Consider the following 25,552-nt stretch of genomic DNA (forward strand, 5'->3'; position numbering starts at 1 on the left):
CAGATGGCAGATACCTGGTCATAACATGAACTCACTTAACCTAATGGTCAGACACATATCAGATGGCAGATGCCTGGTCATAACAAGAATTCAAATGGCCTAAAGGTCAGACACATATCAGATGGCAGATGCCTGGTCATAACAAGAATTCACTTAGCCTAAAGGTCAGACACATATCAGATAGCAGATACCTGGTCATAACATGAACTCACTTCGCCTAAAGGTCAGACACATATCAGATGGCAGATACCTGGTCATAACATGAACTCACTTAGCCTAAAGGTCAGACACATATCAGATGGCAGATACCTGGTCATAACATGAACTCACTTAGCCTAAAGGTCAGACACATATCAGATGGCAGATACCTGGTCATAACATGAACTCACTTAACCTAAAGGTCAGACACATATCAGATAGCAGATACCTGGTCATAACATGAACTCACTTCGCCTAAAGGTCAGACACATATCAGATGGCAGATACCTGGTCATAACATGAACTCACTTAACCTAAAGGTCAGACACATATCAGATGGCAGATACCTGGTCATAACATGAACTCACTTAACCTAAAGGTCAGACACATATCAGATGGCAGATACCTGGTCATAACAAGAATTCACATGGCCTAAAGGTCAGACACATATCAGATGGCAGATGCCTGGTCATAACATGAACTCACTTAGCCTAAAGGTCAGACACATATCAGATGGCAGATACCTGGTCATAACATGAACTCACTTAACCTAAAGGTCAGACACATATCAGATGGCAGATACCTGGTCATAACAAGAATTCACATGGCCTAAAGGTCAGACACATATCAGATGGCAGATGCCTGGTCATGACAAGAATTCACTTAACCTAAAGGTCAGACACAAATCAGATAGCAGATACCTGGTCATAACAAAAATTCACTTAACCTAAAGGTCAGACACATATCAGATGGCAGATGGCTGGTCATAACATGAACTCACTTAACCTAAAGGTCAGACACATATCAGATGGAAGATACCTGGTCATAACATGAACTCACTTAACCTAAAGGTCAGACACATATCAGATGGCAGATACCTGGTCATAACAAGAATTCACATGGCCTAAAGGTCAGACACATATCAGATGGCAGATACCTGGTCATAACATGAACTCACTTAACCTAAAGGTCAGACACATATCAGATGGCAGATACCTGGTCATAACAAGAATTCACATGGCCCAAAGGTCAGACACATATCAGATGGCAGATGCCTGGTCATAACATGAACTCACTTAGCCTAAAGGTCAGACACATATCAGATGGCAGATACCTGGTCATAACATGAACTCACTTAACCTAAAGGTCAGACACATATCAGATGGCAGATACCTGGTCATAACAAGAATTCACATGGCCTAAAGGTCAGACACATATCAGATGGCAGATGCCTGGTCATGACAAGAATTCACTTAACCTAAAGGTCAGACACATATCAGATAGCAGATACCTGGTCATAACAAGAATTCACTTAACCTAAAGGTCAGACACATATCAGATGGCAGATGCCTGGTCATAACAAGAATTCACTTAACCTAAAGGTCAGACACATATCAGATGGCCGATACCTGGTCATAACAAGAATTCACATGGCCTAAAGGTCAGACACATATCAGATGGCAGATGCCTGGTCATAACATGAATTCACTTAACCTAAAGGTCAGACACATATCAGATGGCAGATGCCTGGTCATAACAAGAATTCACTTAACCTAAAGGTCAGACACATATCAGATGGCCGATACCTGGTCATAACAAGAATTCACATGGCCTAAAGGTCAGACACATATCAGATGGCCGATACCTGGTCATAACAAGAATTCACATGGCCTAAAGGTCAGACACATATCAGATGGCAGATGCCTGGTCATAACATGAACTCACTTAACCTAAAGGTCAGACACATATCAGATGGCAGATGCCTGGTCATAACAAGAATTCACATGGCCTAAAGGTCAGACACATATCAGATGGCAGATATCTGGTCATAACATGAACTCACTTAACCTAAAGGTCAGACACATATCAGATGGCAGATACCTGGTCATAACAAGAATTCACATGGCCTAAAGGTCAGACACATATCAGATGGCAGATGCCTGGTCATAACAAGAATTCACTTAACCTAAAGGTCAGACACATATCAGATAGCAGATACCTGGTCATAACAAGAATTCACTCTGCCTAAAAGCCAGGTCCTGCTAAAAGCCAGGTCCTGCATTCACAAAACTCCATAACATGAATGCACACTCAGACTAAATTTTTTGGCAGCCAGTGATCAATAAACCAATTTACAACTTATTGATTTAAAGGGTGGAATTTATTTAGTTCGAAAAATTTGCTTAAAATATAGGATTTCTTTACAAAACATGGAGTAAATCAAGAAAATTGAGTAAACTGATTAAATACACAAGAATCCAAATCTTACAAAAAACTGAGTTTGAATGTGCAATTATAATTTAGAGTTTTGTTAATATGGGGCAGTATGAGCAAGCAAAATGATAACACTGATAAAATTAAATGAAGAGAAATAAAAAAATTCAAAATAATTTGAAATAAAAGTGTTAACAAAAATAAATTACATTAACACAAACATATTAAATGACATTATATTAACCTCCGTAATATCCTGAAAAGAAAGAACTCAGAATAAGCATTTGTAAAATAAGAGACACAATGACCTAGATAGGACTTATACAACAAAAACCTGCATTAAAGAACTTTTAAAAAATCACTAACTGAAATCACAAAGGTAAATCAAATGAAATTTGGGCTTCTTGTGAAGACTCATCAGTATTAGGAAAGATGATATGGCTTGTATTTGAGGAAAAAAACAAATGAAGCACATAATCATAATAATTATTAATTATGCTCAAATATTCATTTTAACAAGTCTGAAAAAATAATATATTTTCAAAATTAAGGAAACACTTCAGTAAAAATCAGCAAATTTAAGCAATGTATAATAAAGGATATGCTAATTACAACAAAAATTACTGATCAGATGGATTGATATTAAATAAAATTTTCTGCCAAAAGAAATGTCTGACACTGATATAACTTAACACATTTTTCAAACTGCCTCCAAAATTTAAAAATATAAATTTAAAAGTAGAAAAATAAAAAAATTGTAAAAATATGAACATGCAACAGAGCTCTCAGTAGGATTTTCAAGATGGCCACCACAATCACCATATTGGATGTCAGATGGATACCTTTTCCATTTAAGACTAAATAGACATCATAAATCTTCAGTGAAAATCCCATTTTGCTATGGCCATTTATTTGGGAAAAGTAGTCATAAAAAATATTCAAATTTGCCACCATGCCCACTATATTATATATCAGATTGCAATAATCTATATTTAGTACCAACCATACATCATAAATCTTTTAGTTAAAATCCATGTTTTCAATATAGCTGCCATGGTGGCCATATTGAATATATGAGGATCACCATTTTTTATTAAGGACCAAAAGGACCTTGAGATGACTGTGTTTTAAAGTTTCATGGCAATCCTTCTAGCAATTTGGGAAAAGAAGCGATAACTTGTGCTAACATCTGTCAGATGCCAGGGCATTACATAACCTCTTTTAGTCCATGATTAGAGCTAAAAGTCACTCTACTTTCAAAAAAGGTTTTAATTAAAACAAAAAGCATGCCATGCTAATAAGTACAGGGAGCTACTGATGCCCTGACTATTCATCAACTAATCTTGAATAATTAATGTGTTGTTTATTTGCTTATCTATGGGAGACTCAACTGACCAGGACTTGTATCTTCAATGTGCTTTTGAGATGGACATGCAGTTAAATTCCATGCATGAATACTAAGTCCCCAGGCTATAGACTAGGGTCTCAATTGCTTTTTTTTTCCCACTCCTGTGATTTGGTACAAATTAGGTTGGGTACCAGATGAAAACTGTCTGTGCATGCCAGTCTTCCATAAAGCTATTTAATGTATCAAAAATTAAAAAAGTTGTGTACATATGAGGAATCATGTCATTTCTGAGAACTCTGATGTATTAATAAAAAAAATAAACATTATAACTGAGAAAAACAATAAAATTAAACTAATTTTCAACAAATATAAAACAATAATATGGATAAATCCCGTTTATAAGAAGAAAATGAATTATAAAAATTTTATGTTTTTTTACATTAGAATCACACTGAAAAGAAGAAAAGAAATTGACTAGTTTCATTTGAAAAAGCACCAGTTTATCTATTTGGAACAGAAGATGATGTCATAGGCATTGAAAATAATTGAATGCGTAACAGATTCAGTCCTCAAAAATGCAAAAAATTTCATATATACTGATTCAATTTAATACAATGGTTTAAGATTTTAATTTAATATAATGGTTCAAGATTCAAACCTATCCAGGTTTTGACATTCTACTGTCAACTAAAGACCCCAACAATTATCTAATAATGGCAATTGAAGCTATGAAGGGCTACAGGGTTACTTTTAAAAATTCTCTTACTCAGCAGATCATCCATGGGCATGTAAAAATTTATTTTGCTAGAGATACTTGTCTATAATTTTTGTGAAAACGTGTATGAAGGATTTGTGTTTTGTTGGAATGTTATGAAAGCTTTAATCATGTTAAAAACTTGACAGATTTTCAAGTTCTTTGTAACGACTGTACTTAACGAGAACACAGATAACACAAATTTACAACTATTATGAGCACATATTCAAATCTGCCACTGAGCTATAATATCTTCAGCTGAAAATAACTGTTTGATACAAACAGTTGAAATGTTCCACTTAATATGAACACTGTTTAACTTAGTATGAAGACTGCTCCACTGAATATGAACACTTCTTGATCTGTGTTGTCCCCACTGTAATCATCCTAATAACTTTCAATACAAACGATAAAGACAATGATAAATCTTTCTTTAAAAAAGGCAACAGTTTCTCTGATCATTCTGCTAGAAAAGTGAAAAACAGCTTTACTTACATTAATCAACATGACACAGCTACTAAAACCAATTAACTTAAAGTCTGTTCATTGTTAACACTGATTACAACACCATCTTCAGCTTAACAGCATAAAGTGCTATTCATTATCATAATCATAATATTGTCACAGAAAATGACTCATATAAAATCCAACATGCCATAAGTCTGATTAAAATCAAAGATTTGCTTATCAATACATAAATGTGATGAGCACCACTATGAGGTCATGTTCTGTGGACCTTTCCAAACAAGAATCAAATTAAGCTTTCCAAATGCAGAAAGAGAAAATTGACAGAATGTTTTTCAATATGCATGCATTTTCATGTGGATTGAAATAAAATAGACAAAACTATGCCAAGTAATGCTGGCTTTCATTCATTAATGTACAGTTAAAGAGTGATAAAAAGTAATCATTTTTCAGTGTAAAAACAAACAAAAAATATGGTATATATCTACTGTCTTCACTCTCATTTCTTGTTTTTGTCAGATGTGAACTACAGTTAATATAAAAAGAACTGATTCTTAAGGTGATTAGGAGTTGATACTAACTGGAATTGACTGCAGTTAGAACTTTAATACTGCATTTAAGAAGAATAGGTTTTAAAATCAAATTAAAGCCAATATACCTGTTTGGAGATAAGGAAGTTGTATTTGTCATATACTTTGCAGTGCTCAACTGGCCCAACACTTTCTCGTTTGACCAGATCCCGGATCTGTTGCTTGTGTCCCTCCAGGATTTCATCCAGGATTACTGGCTTCAGGAAGGCCTTGGATTTGTCTCCACTCTGGTGAGAAAAAGAATGAACTTTTTACTGTTAGGAAAGTGCATACAAGTCTATGGACAAGCGTACTGTTATGTCATAGTTATATAGAAGCTGTCTTTTCTACAATACAGTCTGTGAAATTAACGTGATGTTAATAAAAATGAGAAAACAAATTAATTTTTTTGGGAGGGGGATATACCAAAAACATGTAATTTGAATACATTTACGCGTAAGTCATAATTTAGTTTAAAAAAGCATAATGATTATACCAAAAGCATAATGGTTGGCGTGCATGCATTCTGAGTACAATTTTGTATCCACTCTAGAAACCAGTACTTACCCACTCGGAGTACAATTTGGTCTCCACTCTAGGAACAACCTGTGATGCCTTGATCATGACATCAAACACATTGAGAAGGACAACCTCAAAATCTGTGAAGGTTGGCTCAAACTTGATCTGTGTGTTGTCCAAAATAAGCCTCAAGATAAAGCCAGGGTGCTCATAGGCTCTAGTGGAATGCTGAAAACAAAGAACAGAAAGTTTAAATTTAGAAGGTCTAAAGAAATAAGTCTAAAGTTGTGAGAAAAAGCAATATCAACAAAAACACCTTACCAAATTACATCCTACAAAAGACTACACATGCCATCAACAACCAGTGAACAATTAAATCAATGAATAGTAAAGTTCTATAAGATTTACTTGATATGCTTCTAACAAATATCAAAGTATTGTCCCTTGTTTCAATCAGAAGTTTCTAAATATAAGGAAGAATTCAGACTTGAGATATGTCAGTAAACACCAGACCAAATATGAATTAAATTAAAGTCGGACTTTAATTAAATAACTAATTAAAAATTATTCTTTAATTAGCATATATAGTTACAAAGAAACTGACCTTTGGCTGAACTAGAAGATCCTGATAGTCCTGTAGTGAGTTTAATGAAAGCTGCTGAAGGTTGTCTGTCATCAGTGTGGCAGCACAGTTGAAGAATGACTCTAGTTTTTCTTGGTCCTGGTTGCTTGGAACTTGTTTCCTCTTGTTGCCCTGGTAGAAGATGTTTTGTACCTCTGGAAACCATCTGTAATGTAAGAATTCATTATTAAGTAGGTTGTTTTTTCCCATACAAAATTTCATTTCGTTATAAATTGTATATCAGGTGACCATTTTATCCACCTTAAGATATATTAACTGAACATTACAATCAGGTTACGTATTCAAATCAAGAAGTTAAAATCTTGGATTGTAAAAAAGCTCTTATGCCATTGAGAAAGCAAAATCTAGTTGATAGGTGAATTTTAAAGTATTTTTTTAATATTACTGAATGTGACTTTGATGACTGTAGGACTTTTCACATACCATTTACTACTATAATAAGTGTGACTTTTTCATTTATTTTTGTCTAAGATATTCTTTCTATTTGCTGTACAATTAAGCACGTGGGGGGACAGATACAAAGACACTTGTACAATTTTGCAATTTATGGCAACTAATCTAATTTGTAAAAATATTAGATCTTGAGTTTCAATGGTATTTAAATACTAAATGACAATTACTGCTATATATACCCATTTATAAGTCAAGTCCAACTGCAAGCAACACAGACCCTGATCTGCCATTGCATAATGAACAAGCGGCTAAGGATCTTTGTTATTTGTTCTGCTGATTACTCATAACAAACTGCAAAGACCCTGTATTTGCTGGTGCATATAGATCTGTGCATTCTGAACTCACCTTTTAAGTGAGTATATATGGTACGTAAATTCTTCCTCTGAATCATTGTATTCGAACACCTACACACACCTTTTTCCCTTTTCTGGTGAGCTCCCCTTTCATTTAGCTAGAAAGTAATGATCTTCAAAATGAAGCTTAATGTAAAAACCATTAACACTGACATCAATCTGAGGTGTGGATATATATATATATATATATATATATATATATATATATATATATATATATATATATATATATATATATATATATGAAAATTTTATATATCAATGTCAAAGATCATATACAGACAAATTTGTTAATTCAAGAAAATATTATGTCTAAAGTCAGTCTTTTGGAAATCACTGTTCAGATTAAAGCCTTTCTCTTGCTTAAAACTGATACTTAACTAGAACTGTGTTCAAGGAACACAGATGCCCAACCACAGTACCTGAAATGACCTAAATGCACAACTTAACCAAGGAATGATGCAAAGACATACAGCCATGGACAACACTATATGTCACTAACAGTGTCATGGTAGAGCATAAACGAACAAGATTTCATGCAGAAAAGTTCAAGAACATGAGATCAACATGGACTTGCACATTATCATCCTTATCATTACCATCCTTATCATTATCATCCTTATCATTATCATCCTTATCATTATCATCCTTATCATCACTTGCATCATGACACCATTATCATTACCACAATCATACTGTTTAATTTGAAGCATTTTATGGAACATGTATATAAAAAAACAATTGCCTGAACCAAGTAAACTCTGGAAGTACTGAATTTTGTACTTGAGACGTAATACCATGTATCGCACATGTGCCAGTTAATTGAAAATTTCAATACAAATACTGTACCATACTTATCCATATATTGTACCTGTGCCAGCTGATTAAAATATTACAATTCACTGTGCTATACTGATTCATGCATTTATCCCTTGCCATCTGATTCACATGTTATGAAACAAACACTGCACCATACTGAATGTAGATACTGGCTTATAAGTAGAGTCCAATGCAAACTGCACATACCAAGATCTGCCCTTGCATAATGCTCTGGCAGATTTGGGTCTATGCAGTTTGCTAGGAGTAATTAGTTGAACAAACAAGACAGACTCTAATCTGATCTGCCATCACATAATCCACCAGCAGATCAGGGTAGTATATGTTGTTTGCAGTTGGACTCAACTTATAAGCAAGTATAGATGGTATGCATGCTAGAATTCTGTAGAATCCTATGTCATGCCTGCTCAGTGCCTGCATGATCCAAACCCTTTAGAAGTCAATGAAGGAAGAAAAGGTCACTGTGACCTACTTTTAACGATGTGGAAAAGAAAGTACTTATCAAATTTCCATGAAATTAACCTTGCAACAAAGTGCAGACTCAGCAGACCAAAGAAATTATTGCCTGGACCCCTAGCTATATAAAAATATTAAAACTGTATTGCACAGAACTGGAAAATTTTTATTATAATACTACTACTACTACTATTATGACTACTACTTCTACTACTACTACTACTAATAATAATAATAATAGTGTGTGTGTGTGATTTGGATTTTTAACATAGATTTAACAACTTTTCAGTTATACTGCTACAACGTCTGCATTGTGGCAGTTTATAGTGATGTCTAGCACTGGGGCATCATGCTGCAGACATGTAGTATGATGTCCCACCCAGTCACATTATCCTGACACCAGACCAACCAGTCCTAACCCTAACCTCTTAATGCTGAGTGCCAAGTGAGGCAGCTGTTAGTACCAATTTTTATGAGTCTTTGGTATGACTTGGACAGGGGTTGAACCCTCGACCTCGCACATCTGAGGCAGATGCTCTAACCACTTAAGCTAATTGAGCAGTCATTAATAATAATAATATCAATAATAATAATAATAATAATAAATTTCAAAAAAGTTAAATCCTCCAGCATTTAAAGAGGAAGCATCATTATGTTACATCTGCATGTGTTGAATAATGCTTGGACAAATTATACAGCAAAACCTGTCCTGAGAAACCACTGCTATGCGAGACCACCTGTTTTGAGAGGCCAGGCTCTCCATGCACAAATTAAATGGTTATATAGTGTTATGAACTGTTAAAAGAGACCATCTGTCTTCAGACACCATTATTTGCTGGCAGAAGGGTGGTCTTTTAAGCAAGGTTTAACTATATTTTGTTTCCTTTTAAATATGTTTTACTCTAAAAATTAAAAAAAGCTTAGGTATGGGTTCAATCCAAATAAAGGAAAATAAAATACTTATTTCTCAGAACTTAATAATAATAATAATAATAATATTAATAATAATAATAATAATAATAATAATGACCCCTAAACAACCAAGAAAAAAGCTTTCTATATTGATCCAAAAGACAACTCTGACTGCAATTTCTTTCCAGCTGATAGTTACATTCTTTTTTTTTTTGGTACTGTTGTAGTTGTTATGAGGTTTAATGCCATTTTTTCAGCACAAGATAGGTTATACATAGCAACCAGTTCAAACGGTGGAAGAAAATCCCAGGAAAACCCCAGAAAGCTACTGGCAAGCTTTCCCACATAACCACACTGGCTGATCCCGAGACTTGAACCCATGCAGACAGAGGTGAGATGGCAGTGATCCATAACAGTGAGTGCTTTAGACCACTTGGAGACTTGGGGCCCCTACATGGTTTGAAAAGTGATTGTACAAATAATGACACAACATTTTTATTTCCTGTCTTCTGCAGCAAATTTCAAGTATTCAACAGATCATACTTCACAACATTTGTCATCTACTGTATATGCTTATCTAAAAGTAAAGCCCAACTGCAAACACCATGGACTCTGATCAGCCATTGCTAAATATGCCAGCAGTTCAAGGTCTGTATGTTGTTTATTCTACAGATTACTTATAACAAAAACATAGACCCAGATCAGCCAGTGCATTATGTGATGGCAGATCTGGTCTTGCAGTTTATAGCTTGACTCGACTTATAAGTGAGTTCATATGGAAAAGCAAATTTTATTTTAGGTCGACCTAAATATGGGTATTACTAATACTTCTGCAATGAAGGGCAAATTAAAGGACATTAATTCTTTATCTCAACAACTGGCTGTTGGCAGAACAGTTACATGGAGATCAATATCAACATTATTCAAATGCCCCATACAATAAGATCTGGTCTTATGCCAAAAACAGCCATGTGCAAACAGTCCCAAGCTGTACATTTCACAATGTATTGAGCTCAGCTTTAGTCATTTTGATTTGTATAGATGGTGTATCTAATTCCAGATTTTATAAACAATTGTAAAGCACATGATGTGAATCTGTGTCAATTTTAGATGTTTGCATACATACATACATACACATACATACATACATACATACATACATACATACATACACAAGTATTATTATAGTGTTCTGAACTAGACACTGAATCACAGACATTCCAGCAGACAGATGAGATTGTGACAAGCATTTCAAGAGTGCAGAGTCTGAAAGAGGCATGTTCATATTTATTCACATATAAAATTTGCCAAGATTGCAAAAATTAATTTGTTCTATGATCAGATACTGAAGGTCAGAACAACTTGGACTATGATGTAGTCTATCTGGACCAGTTTGACGTTTAAAGTGACTTTCATTTAAGCATCAATTTATAATAGACAGAAGAAGAAACCTTCAAGAATATTTACAGAACATCTCATTTCTTCCAAATCATATTCAATCAAGGACAATTTGTCCCTAAAATTTCTTGTGTGTTTCTCTTTTTTACCATCACTCAACTGTGAAGTGGAATCAGTATGATTGAGCCTTTCTGCAAGTGCACTTGAGCTTTTAGTAATCTTTATTTGCATTCCTTTTCAGAAACTGTAAGACAATCATGAGGAGTCATTGTGGAATTTCTTAATTTCTTGTTGACCTAAATTGATTGTTTTGGATCTCTGTTTCCTGTTCTTTCATAAGATGGATGCACAAAAATGAGTTCTCTGTATAAGAGCAGCTGATCAACTGTGACCTCAATAATTCAAAGTATATGGTACATTAATGATCACAAAAACTGATGAAATACACCATGAATTAATTTTTCTTTGTGAGGGTACCAACTTTAATGGCTTTCATGGGATACAAACTTTCAGGGGTTTTGTGGTGTATTAGTTTTCAGGGTTTTTATGGGGTGCCAATTTTTATGGTTGTCATGGGGTATAAATTTTCAGTGTTTTCATGGGGTGCCAATTTTCATGGTTTTATTTTCGTGGTTTTCATGTGGTATAAACTTTCAAGGTTTTCACGGGGTGCCAATTTATATGGTTTTCATGTGGTATAAACTTTCAAGGCTTTCATGGGGTGCCAATTTACATGGTTTCATGGAGTATACACTTTCGTGGTTTTCATGGGGTGCCAATTTTCAGGGATTTCATTGACTTTGTGCTTCCTGCTACCCATGAAATTAGGAGACCCAATCAACAGTGATTCTTTTGTGAAGACAATCAGATCCCTGCCACAATCCACAAATGTGAATATGGCCAACAATGCCATGTTTTGTAACACAATGACAATTAATACCTGCCAAAATAAATGACTTTCAATAGAATAACCTTGCTTGAAAGACCACTCCTTCTGCCAACAAATAATGGTCTCTCAAGACAGGTGGTCTCTCATAACAGTTTATAACACTATATAACCCATAAATCCATGTTTGGAGAACCTGGTCTCTCAAAACAGGTGGTCTTTCATAGCAGTGATCACTCAAGACAAGTTTTACTGTAACAAGCACCACCAACCAGATGCATTATTATCTCACATGTGCAAATCTCATTATAAAGAACCCATCTTAGATGATGATGACATCATTTAAGTAATCAACTTGAAGCGAAATCTGATTGAAATTTGATCTTCAAAGTGATAACAAGCTCAGCTGGTCAGCTAAATGGTCACCTCATAAAAGTGTGTAGATTTTGCTCACAATCAGAGTCATCCAGCATCTTGATAATATAAGACTATTTAACAACTTGTATCAAAATCTGATTGTTAACAAGCTCAACCAATCAATTGCAAGATCAAAACATTAATATGCATGAATCTTGCTCACAGTCATTCTCAACCGAGATCTTGATGATATAAGCCTATTTACCATGTTTGATCAAAAATACTATCACGAGTACTGTCAACAGACTAGTAAAAAGCCAGCCAATCAGATGTATTGTATTAGTAAAAAGCCAGTCAATCAGATGTGTTACACTAGTAAAAATCCAGCCAATCAGATGTGTTATCAACTCATAAATATGCATAAGCTTCACTCATAATAAGGTTCATCAGTATTCTGATATTAGCATATTTACCTTAGTTTGCTTAACATGTACACATCTCATTAATATGCACAGATCTTGCTCATGTTGAAACTGATTGGATATCTCCATGACATAAGCTTATTTACTAAGTTTGATAAAAATGTGATCAGAAAGAAAGTTGACAAGCTAGCCATTATGATTTAAGATTTCCTAATCAATATCTGTATCCTACTCATAACTGTTCCATGGCAGATCTTTATGGTTTAAGTCTGAACAGTAAGTTTAATGAAGCTTGAACGAACACCATGGTAACAGCCTCAACCAATCAGATTAAGGTCACTTCATTAATATGCATGGATCTCACTCACTATTGAGTTGTGGTAAGATTTTTATTGTATAAACATATTTTGATTCAAATTATGGCCTATAAAGTGATAACATGCACAGCCAACCATACGCAAGCTCAACTCACTAATATGCATGAACATCACAACTATTCAAACTCCTCTATGATTTTGATGATATAAACCTATATTCCACATGTGATCAAAGTCAGATAAAAAACACGGCCTTCAGCATGGCAACAAATAAATATTACAAGCAAACAAGACTTAAACACTAGTGAACCAAACATTCTCCATTATTTATATATTTATTTTATAAAGGATATGTCTTACTTTGTAAATGCATAATAACATGAAAGTATGGGGTTGCATGTTAAGTCCACAATCAAAGAACTACTTGAAAACCTTTAATCAGAATGATAAACTGTTGATTATAAGGATGTTACATGCAGAAAAGTGACTAATACTGTCACTGTACCCACTTACATGATCTCAATATAATCTCAAGCCTCAACCTTCTTGGAGTATACACAAAAATCTGCTTATTCACAACTATGCTTCATTCTGAAGGATCCCTGATTAATAGGCATACAGGATTTGTATGGCCAGGATTGTGCTGATATACCATTAAGATATATTCATACATACATGCCAACATAAATACACAAAAGACATATGTGCTTATGTATGTAAATGCATCCATCCATCCCTCAATCCATCCATCCATCCATTCACACCCATCCATCCATCAATACCTAGTACATACATACATACATACATACATACTTATGCACAGAGTGTATTGACCATCTTTCACTTGTGCAGGTGTAGTTGTCACCTAATTACACCCTACATCATGGTGTAACATCTAGGTTAAGCCAGAGTCTGTGATCTACTGTGCTATGGGTATTAACCTATGATAGATTTATGACAGGCTGAGTTAATCATCTACTGTAAGGCTTTTGAAGATGAGGTCAAATGCACAAGACAACCAGCCAACTAGACAGCAGATTCCAATCTGGCTCTAATTACCCGAATTACACCTGTATATTTCACTAACTGCACTCAAAGTCACTCATGAACATATGTATAGCATGGTCAATCCACTTTGTGTATACAGGTATCCCCCAACTTACGAGATTTGACTTATGTGCATTTCACATTAACACAATTTGATATTAATATTTTTAAAAAATTAATTCCTTTACTGAAGACTAAAATGTAAAGAAATTATTTGTGTAAAACTAAAAAACAGGATTCATGGATAGCTAAAATGAATGTTATTAAAAGATAACTGAATTACATAATTTTCAATGAAGGGATTAAAAGAAAAAATGTAAGTAATGTGATTTCGAGTTACACAACCACTCTTGGGAATCATGTAAGTCAAGGATTAGCTGTACTGTATGCAAGAAACAACAACGTGATGTACAAATGGATGTTCACATGACACCTGTGTTGTGATGACACCTGTGTTGTGATAATACTTATTGTAGACAAAAATTATTAGAGAACAAACAAAAATGTTTATCGGACATGCAGAGAAAATGTCTGTTACCTCTCTTAAAAAACAACCATATCTGATTTTAATTTAAGTTGCAGCATTCTATAAATTGATAAATATTTCAAGCACAAATAACTGAATGCAAATATACTGAAACAGCCCAGTTAAATCCAATTTATTAGCACTTTCATGTATCATACAGTAAATAATGTTTTATTTATTAAAATAAATTATTAATAGTCATATACATGTACCTTGAAAGTCTAATTTCTAAAATGAAATAATATTCAAGATTATAAATAAAAAGTGTAAAAAATATGGGTAAAGGCATCAATGGATTGGTTTACCAAAATGTGCAAAATTTTGGTGAATGTTGCACTTATCTGAATTGTTTAACTTTTACTTTTTTGCCCATGAAAAAGTTAAGCTATTTTGTCATGTCTGACTGAGATTGTAAACATAAATCCCATCAAAATTTATCATCTTTTAAAATGAAGCCCCCATAGATGTGCAGTATCAAAAGATATAACTAACCCAAATCTGAAATCTCCATTTCTGAAAAGAATTGCTAAATTTTACATCCATTAAAAAAATCATGCTATACGGCATCATTTACCTTGTGCAGTACTTGGAAACCCTGCTATAACATGGTATTTTGGGTCAATGAATGCTGATTGCATTAAGTACAAAATAACAGTATAGTGACGCTGACTGAAATTTTGACAACTGTATCTATGAGTGTTGGGGGTGGGGGTATTTAATACAGAAAATGCCAGTCAACTTATCTTACTAATTTTATTACATGCTAATTTATATAACAGTCAGGATAAAAATAGCCCTATGGCTGAAAACAATCAATTATTACTGCTATTTAAGAACATTATGATCTGTAATCTGCAGATTTCTAAAACCGCATTTTTATCTGTTTGGCAGTTTCACGGATTACTGAGTAGCATAAGAGAATAAAGGACACACAATAAGAAAATCAGCAGGCATGACAAGACCATGTTGTATCCAAATCTGTGTTATAATGAAGCGTGTTGTGGCAGGGTTCCCTGTATAAACAAGAAGCATGTGTAGACAACAATGTCATTGTACCTTGATTTGGGTAGCTAATCTAATCCTCTGCACTGAAGAAATTAATGAAAAAATTATATCCGACACATAATTTTATTCCAACAAAAATGAAATTGATGAACGTTTCAGAAAAATGTTAAATTAATCAAGATTATAAAAGTTACCTAAAAAGTCAATGTGCCATAGAATATAAATAACATCATTATAATCTCGTATTTTTCTCCTTCTGTTACATCATATGCCAACTACTTATAAGTAATCAATAATTTTTGCTTTCATTATAAAATTACTTTGACATCATGACCAATGTTTGCTCAACAACAAAAGTTTTCAAAAAAGCAGCATTATTCCCCAAACTTTCTCATTTATCTCTAGCCCCTGCCTCCTCCCATACATAAATGCAAAAGCATCTCTATGCCCCAGTTCATCTCCTGGAGGAAGGATCAAAATGTTGAAACTATTCAGCATAAATCAACCTCAATAATATGAAAAAGAAGTCACCAAGTTAAATGGTATAGGGAAGTTCTGCAACATGGGCAGAACTGCATAATCCCTAAAATTCTTTCAAAACGTCTGTGGATTTGAAATGTAAACTATGTATAAAAATTTCATATCACTGTCACTTATCACTTAGCATTTAAAATACTGTAAAAATCAAACATATCTTGTAGGTGCACTCGTATTGAGAGGGAAAGATGATAATACAAGAGAGATAGAAAGGATGTATTAACTGGCTACTGTAAGGAGTAAAATAATGACAAAAAGGCAGAGAAAACAAATACAAATATTTCTGTAAAGATAACTTACTTTTTCATAAGCTTCTCCTTTGCTGCTTCAATGTGTCTCATGCATAGATTCTGGAATGCTCCTAAATCCAAAGAATCAGGTCTGTTGTGAAATTCTTCAATGTCAATAAATCTCAATTTCCTGAAAGACAAGATCACCTAACATTAGTTTACTGGTTCATGACACTGTGACAACAAACTCTGACTGGTTCATGACAATGTGACAACAAACTCTGACTGGTTCATGACATTGTGACAACAAACTCTGACTGGTTCAGACAGATGTTGCAACAAATCTGTCCATAGTTAAAGGTGATCAGAATTGCTTTATTGGAACCAAGCTATTTGGCCAGTCTGCAAAGGAAACTGGTGTACAGAAGGGACATGTGTCTCAAAAATGGGGTAATGGAAGTTTTTATGTGGAATATACTTCAAGTACCTTTGAAAACCAAATGTTCGAGTTCAGATATTGGAATATTTAACAAAGTGATTTATGTGAAGTGTGATAAAGATTACAAACAAAACAACAATAATTTTCTTTTTTGATCTAGTGTTAGTGAAATTTTTTAACTGCATTACAACTCGAACTGCCACTTGAATGTATTTATATCAATAAACAGATTTATAATGATTTCAAGACCCAGCCAGACACATTATCTTGAAACCAGGCCAACCAGTTCTAACACTAACCTCTTAATGCTGAGCATTAAGCAAGACAGCTGCTAGTACTATTTTCTAAAGTCCTTGGTATGACTCAGCTGGGGTTCGATCCTGAAACCTCCCACATTTGAGGCAGATGCTCTAACCACAAGGCTACCAGGGCAGTCTGATTTAAAATTGAATAAGTACATTTTCTAATCCTTATGTACAGTGGACCATTTCCAAAATGGCTAAAAACTGAGGTCAAATGTACCATAAATAACTTTGCATATCAGGCAGTTTTCAATTTTAAAAAAATGATACTGTTTAAGAATAGAGCAAATATGAGCATCGTGTTAGAGGTATACAATATTTGCTTGATATTATATTTCGATTTTTGCATCAGCATGATTTTTTAAAAATTAAGAACAGAATTACAGTTGGTTTCATGTACTTCTGTGCATCAATGTAGTTTACATTGCTGGACGAAGACTTTGGGACAAATGTGGACAAATCAACAAATCAACAAATTTAAATTCAAAATATATCTAGATCCAAATTTATACCAATAACTGTAAACAAAGAATATAATTAAAGTTTCACCAGGGGGTACCAAATGCTGCCAATAATGAAAATAAACAGTGGGTGAGTGGTATTCATCCCAACAGTAATAGGCATGTATAAAAATAAATGCAAAATGGGAGTATTCATTTAATATAAGAAAAGAAGAATACTACAATAATAAAATCAAAGATGTCACTGAACTTGAAACAATCAAATTTATAAAATATTGTCAATAATTATCTAAAATTAGTAATTCTGCTTTTCTTCTTTTAAGTTATAAATGTTTATTTACTATTTCCACATTGCAAAACTTACTCTTCATCTGGAATAATATGCAAAAAATCTTTTTTGAAGACGTAACTATACCCCACCCCCACCCACAATCCCTGATCTATGTATAAATAAATCCAAATAACGAGATCAAAATGTGACTAGAATAACAAACTTACCCAAAAGAGACATGCCACAAATCCAAGACCTGCAGCATGCAGGGGTTTGTAACATGAAGATTTTGTGACATCAAGTCAAGACTCTGAAGGTATGATTTATGCCACGGTTTTGGAACAACCTCCAACTCCTCCCTGTGCGGTAGAAGTTTCACCTTCTTATCTTCATCCTTCTCTCTCGGATCCCTCAGGACAAAGTCAACTGCAAAGTAAAACATACAATGAATCCCACCGTAAGGATAATCTCTTGTTGAAGTGTTGAACTTTAATTAAAACAAATCATACCTTGACAAAGATTATAGTCAAAGCAAACTCAAACCACAGAAAAATGTAAAGGTTAATGTGTAATCGTCTTAGCTGAATATCTAGCCCCAAATAGTCATATACATTTTTTTAAAAGTACGGGAAAAAAAGCCTGTCACTTTTAGTACATGAAAAAACTTTCAGTATTTATAGATTCATTAAATCTGCAAAGGTTAATGATCCTAGATTCCTTTCATGAAGGACACAAAGAAAATGGTGTGTTGGGGACTGAATTTTAATTTTGAGATCATATCATGTTTTTTGCAACAAAAAGCCTGTACTGCAGAGTTGCATCTGGCCTTAGAAATTGCTAAATATTTTGAAAAGGCTCCTTTACTTTTCATAACTTTATCATTTTCTTTGACATGACTGTTAATTATTATTATTACAACTGTGTTACTCTTCATTATTTAACAACAGACATCAGTCTCAACTACGTCATTTTATGTTCAATCACTCTTAATGTTTAAAACAATATAACATTAGTAAAAACAAAACAACGGCATCATAATATACTAATCACACAAATTACATCATATGTACTAATCACATAAATTGAATAATAATGTAATAATCACATAAATGGCATCATATATATTAATCACATAAACGGCATATGTAATAATCATATAAATTACATCATAATTTACTAATCACATAAATTACATCATAATATAATAATCATATAAATGGCATCATATTTAATGATCACATAAATGGCATCATAATGTAACAATCACATAAATGGCATCATATGTAATAATCACATAAATGGCATCATAATGTAACAATCACATATATTACATCATAATGTAACAATCACATAAATGGCATCATTATGTAATAATCACATAAATGTCATCATATGTAATAATCACATAAATGGCATCATATGTAATAATCACATAAATGTCATCATATGTAATAATCACATAAATGTCATCATATGTAATAATCACATAAATGTCATCATATGTAATAATCACATAAATGTCATCATATGTAATAATCACATATATGGCATCATTATATAACAATCACATCAATGGCATAATTTTGTAATAATCAAAATACAAAAATTAACTATTTTAAGGACATCCACACTGATTTTGACTCTTAGTCCTCACATTTTGACTTTTGGAGATTTCAGTCCAGGAATCAATGACCCTTCAGTTTCAAATCCCAATGGAAATACTGATTAACAATTACATTACTACAGTGTATAATTATTGTAACTGTAAAGCCAAAAATGTCATGTAAGTTGAACATAGAACAGTTACCTCAAATTCATGAATCCTTTGAATTAAACAAAGTGCAACATAATGGTTATGCTGATATACCCTTCCAATTTTTTCACAATAAATCTAACTTAGGAGAACAATGAATATTGGCCTTAAAAACATTAGACTTGTGTTATTCGGCAAGGTAAACCCCACCCCCATTTTAAATATTTTTATTCAAATGGCATGAAATTCAAGAGGAAATGTAGATCAATGCTAATATATGTGAGTCATTACTACATATACCCATGTATCAATAACTAGTTCATCTCTAAAAATAATGACAATTTTTTTAAAATAGAAACAGGGTACAAGTCATATCTGTAAGGACTTGCAAAACATTTCTAAGGAACTTTGATTCCTATCAGAATAGTACATGTATTATCTAAGTTTTCTAACAAGCAATTCTATTCTGAAATGCTACTATTCTTGGCTATATCGTTTTGTGTCATATGTACATGCTTACGAGTCAAGTCCAACTGCAAACAACATGGACCTAGATTCTGCTATCATATAGTGCGCTGGCTGATATGAATCTATGCAGTTTGTTAGAAGTAATCAGTACAACAGAAACAGACCCTGATCTGCCAGTGCATTATGTGACTGTCACAGCAGATTAGGGTCCATGTTGTTTGCAGTTGGTCTTGACTTAATAAGGGGAATATATATGACACTAACACTTTGAGATTACTTACCTATGGCTTTCTTTACACTGAGAAGGTAGTCTTCTCTCATCTCATCAGACAAGTTGTCTATTGTCTCCAAATGACCATCCTGTAAAAGAAAACATTTTTACAAGTTCATATTGGCTGGATATCAAATTTGGTCACAATTTTAATGACAAATCTATATAAATTAAAACTGAGTTTTGGCTTATCTGACTGCTAATATAAAAAAGGCAGGCTTAAATTTTATGCAGTCAAATATCAATGGATTTGATACTAAGCTGGCATAAGATTATGTTGGTGAAATCCTTTAATATGTATAACTCAAATTAAAGGCTCAAGCTAAAGCTAATAAGTTTTGAGATTCTGTTATTTTACCAAAACTTGGGCATGAATAAAAAGTTATCTTCACCTTCCATGCTTAATTGCTCCACACATTACATTTTGTTTGGGATAATTAACTCTTAAGCTTAATTTATGTTATGCTCAAGGAATTTCAAGAATACAATGCTATCAGAAAATAAAAGTCTATAGCAAATGCTTTATATTCAATCAATGGCACATAACTCACTTTTGTAAACTAATTTCTGATTGGCTGAAAAAGTTCTTGAATGAAACCTTACACATGAGCTGAAATCATGCACTATATGATGGAGCTTTTCATTCTTTTAAATGATGGGACGATTGTATATGAATGTTAAATTATTATAACTTACGGGACAAATTATTTCAAGCCTCTGTAAAATTATGGGAAGACTGGCATTTTAAAACATTTGAGGCGTTTTCCAATGAGCCATCTTACTTCATTATATAACAAATTTGGCTGATATTTAATGAAACAATTAAATATTTACTTTAAATTAACTTGTATTGACTTTACTTGCTTACTTACTCTCTCAGTCCCTAACTCTCATACACAGCAACTTTATCATGACAAACAAGAGACCTGAGTGGGTCTGAAATTTTGCTCACTTTGTTGACATCTGTTGAGCAGCCAATTCTTCCATTTCTGTTGATAGCATATGTTTATGAAAACAATTGTTTGAAGGTTTCTCTACTTTTTCTATCTTCATCCATATTTGAGGGTGCATCAGCATCATTGGTCCAATTTTGAAAGACACCCGTAGTCTGGATGGTCTGTATCAAGCTGGTCAAATTCTGTTTACCAGGTGTTTTGGGGGGGGGGGGTCAGATAAAGTTGTGTAAATGATTTTCTACTTTTAGTGGTGGACTGGCACTTACAAGCCCTGTATGTCAGGATGCTTTTTGTCAAATTTGGTAAAATCAGATAAGCACTGTTTATGAAGTCATTTAGATTTTTTCCAATGTTTTGCAATGGCGGCCATACCTGATGACGGATCAATATCATTTAAAAGGGTCTTCATTTCTAATAAGGCTTGTAAAATTCTATGCAGTAGTTCTGGAGAAGTCCATTTGCAATATATCTGACAGCAGATCTGCACCATTTAGAATGAACTGAAATGTCTTTATGCCAGGATGTTTTCTGTCAAATATGATTAAATTATGTTGAGCAGTTTTTGCAAAGAATTTATATTAAAATTCTTTAATATCTTTTGTAACAGTAATCACATTTCATATTAATGGCAGACTGGCATCATTTAACAAATATTAAAGTATGTCATGCCAGGATTTTAGTCAGTAAATTTAGTCCAAATGCTCCAGTGGTTTCTGAAAAGACTGTTTTAAATGGCAAGGGGCCCCGAGTGGCCGAATGGTCTAAAGCGCTCTCCATTACGGATCACTGCCATCTCACCTGTCTGCACCGGTTTGAGTCTCAGCTTCACCCAATGCAGGTATGTGAGAGAGCTTGCCAGAAGCTTCTCATGGGTCGGTGGTTCTTTCCTGGGGGTTTCCCCTGGTTCTTCTTCCACCATTAATACTGGCTGCCATGTATAGCCTATTGTGTGCTGAAAAACAACAACTTTAAATGGCAATTACTGATGGATGCATGACATAGGAGGGATGCAGGGCCATACCATAATCTCACCAGGTATTATGGTCAGGTGAACTTAAACTGGACCCATTTAAAAGGGTTTAGTTAAATATACCTTTAGTCTCTCAGACACAAGCGCAAGGACATTTTCCAGCCAGGAGTCTTCCATTGGTGCTACATGTTCTGTGTCAATTCCATGATGTATGTAGTAATAGTATCTCTGTAAATAAAAACAAAAACAACATGTCCACTTAAAAAATTAAAAGAAAATTTAATAGATTAATATTCAAAATACATGGGCACACACTTGCAAGTAAAATGCACCTTGTTTGTGCAGGTAAACATTGGCACAAAGAAAGCTAAATAGTACCATCTATACTTGCTTTTAAGTCAAGTCCAACTGCAAACTGCACAGACCCAGATCTGCCAGCACATTATGGAATTGCAGATACGAGTGAAGTTTGCTAGGAGTCATCAGAACAACAAAAAACTTAGACCTTGTTCTGCTGGTGCAATATGTGATGGCAGATCAGGATCTATGTTGTCTGCAGTTGAACTTGTCTTATAAGTGAGTACACATGCTAATTATAACACATTTTTTATTCTTGTAACAATGGCTACCGAATCAAATCATATTAATACATTCACATCTGGTAAATACACATTATAATAATGTGGTATACATTACTCAGAGCAAAATTATGCAAGGCATTATAAGCATTACTGGATGTTTGCAAAAAGCGGTAAAACTAGTAAAAATTAGAATCAATGTAAACAGTTTCGAATGAATTTAAATCTGCTGAAATTGGTTTACAGTGACATTTAACAACAATTTTATATTTGTTTTTAATATCAGTACAGAATGGACATGATTGTTGTATATAGAGAATGATTTTAAATCTATCTAAATTATAAAATAAAGAGAATTTTCCAGCTATGAACATGCTTTGTAAAAAGTACATGATGCATTCCAACTATAAATGTAAATGCTAAATGAATTGTTCCAACTATCATTGTAAATACTATATGAAGTGTTCCAACTATCATTGTAAATACTATATGAAGTGTTCCAACTATCCTTATAAATACTATACGAAGTGTTCCAACTATCATTGTAAATACTATATGAATTGTTCCAACTATCATTGTAAATACTATATGAATTGTTCCAACTATCATTGTAAATACTATATGAATTGTTCCAACTATCATTGTAAATACTACATGAAGTGTTCCAACTATCACTGTAAATACTATATGAAGTGTTCCAACTATCATTGTAAATACTATATGAATTGTTCCAACTATCATTGTAAATACTATATGAATTGTTCCAACTATCATTGTAAATACTATATGAATTGTTCCAACTATCATTGTAAATACTACATGAAGTGTTCCAACTATCACTGTAAATACTACATGAAGTGTTCCAACTATCACTGTAAATACTACATGAAGTGTTCCAACTATCATTGTAAATACTACATGAAGTGTTACAACTATCACTGTAAATACTACATGAAGTGTTACAACTATCATTGTAAATACTACATGAAGTGTTCCAACTATCACTGTAAATACTACATGAAGTGTTCCAACTATCATTGTAAATACTACATGAAGTGTTACAACAATCACTGTAAATACTACATGAAGTGTTACAACAATCACTGTAAATACTACATGAAGTGTTCCAACTATCACTGTAAATACTACATGAAGTGTTCCAACAATCACTGTAAATACTACATGAAGTGTTCCAACTATCATTGTAAATACTATAGGAAGTGTTCCAACTATCACTGTAAATACTACATGAAGTGTTACAACAATCACTGTAAATACTACATGAAGTGTTCCAACTATCACTGTAAATACTACATGAAGTGTTACAACAATCACTGTAAATACTACATGAAGTGTTCCAACTATCATTGTAAATACTACATGAAGTGTTCCAACTATCATTGTAAATACTACATGAAGTGTTACAACTATCATTGTAAATACTACATGAAGTGTTCCAACTATCATTGTAAATACTACATGAAGTGTTACAACTATCACTGTAAATACTACATGAAGTGTTCCAACTATCATTGTAAATACTACATGAAGTGTTACAACTATCACTGTAAATACTACATGAAGTGTTACAACTATCATTGTAAATACTACATGAAGTGTTCCAACTATCACTGTAAATACTACATGAAGTGTTCCAACTATCATTGTAAATACTACATGAAGTGTTACAACTATCATTGTAAATACTACATGAAGTGTTACAACTATCATTGTAAATACTACATGAAGTGTTCCAACTATCATTGTAAATACTACATGAAGTGTTACAACTATCACTGTAAATACTACATGAAGTGTTCCAACTATCATTGTAAATACTACATGAAGTGTTACAACTATCACTGTAAATACTACATGAAGTGTTACAACTATCATTGTAAATACTACATGAAGTGTTCCAACTATCATTGTAAATACTACATGAAGTGTTACAACTATCATTGTAAATACTACATGAAGTGTTACAACTATCATTGTAAATACTACATGAAGTGTTACAACTATCATTGTAAATACTACATGAAGTGTTACAACTATCACTGTAAATACTACATGAAGTGTTCCAACTATCATTGTAAATACTACATGATGTGTTACAACTATCACTGTAAATACTACATGAAGTGTTACAACTATCATTGTAAATACTACATGAAGTGTTACAACTATCACTGTAAATACTACATGAAGTGTTACAACAATCACTGTAAATACTACATGAAGTGTTCCAACTATCATTGTAAATACTACATGAAGTGTTACAACTATCACTGTAAATACTACATGAAGTGTTCCAACTATCACTGTAAATACTACATGAAGTGTTCCAACTATCACTGTAAATACTACATGAAGTGTTCCAACTATCATTGTAAATACTACATGAAGTGTTACAACAATCACTGTAAATACTACATGAAGTGTTACAACTATCATTGTAAATACTACATGAAGTGTTCCAACTATCACTGTAAATACTACATGAAGTGTTACAACTATCACTGTAAATACTACATGAAGTGTTCCAACTCTCAATGTAAATACTACATGAAGTGTTCCAACTATCATTATAAATACTATATGAAGTATTCCAACTATCAATGTAAATACTACATG

General features: G+C 33.3%; 1 protein-coding gene across 1 annotated transcript in view; it reads right to left on the reverse strand.

Annotated features, from left to right (window-relative positions):
- LOC149790393 (dynein axonemal heavy chain 7-like) overlaps positions 1–25,552 on the reverse strand; it is a 184,759-nt gene that overhangs the window by 149,597 nt on the left and 9,610 nt on the right. The window contains exons 5-11 of the mRNA XM_089972442.1: positions 22,461–22,565; positions 20,422–20,500; positions 18,147–18,345; positions 16,517–16,636; positions 6,672–6,855; positions 6,116–6,295; positions 5,638–5,796 (exon numbers count right to left, since the gene is read on the reverse strand). Coding sequence (XP_089828568.1) covers positions 5,638–5,796; positions 6,116–6,295; positions 6,672–6,855; positions 16,517–16,636; positions 18,147–18,345; positions 20,422–20,500; positions 22,461–22,565 — 1,026 coding nt within the window. The remainder of the gene's footprint in view (positions 1–5,637; positions 5,797–6,115; positions 6,296–6,671; positions 6,856–16,516; positions 16,637–18,146; positions 18,346–20,421; positions 20,501–22,460; positions 22,566–25,552) is intronic.

Source organism: Sinohyriopsis cumingii, chromosome 10, assembly GCF_028554795.1.
Source record: "Sinohyriopsis cumingii isolate HCF-2022 chromosome 10, ASM2855479v2, whole genome shotgun sequence".
In the NCBI taxonomy this organism is placed as follows: domain Eukaryota; kingdom Metazoa; phylum Mollusca; class Bivalvia; order Unionida; family Unionidae; genus Sinohyriopsis; species Sinohyriopsis cumingii.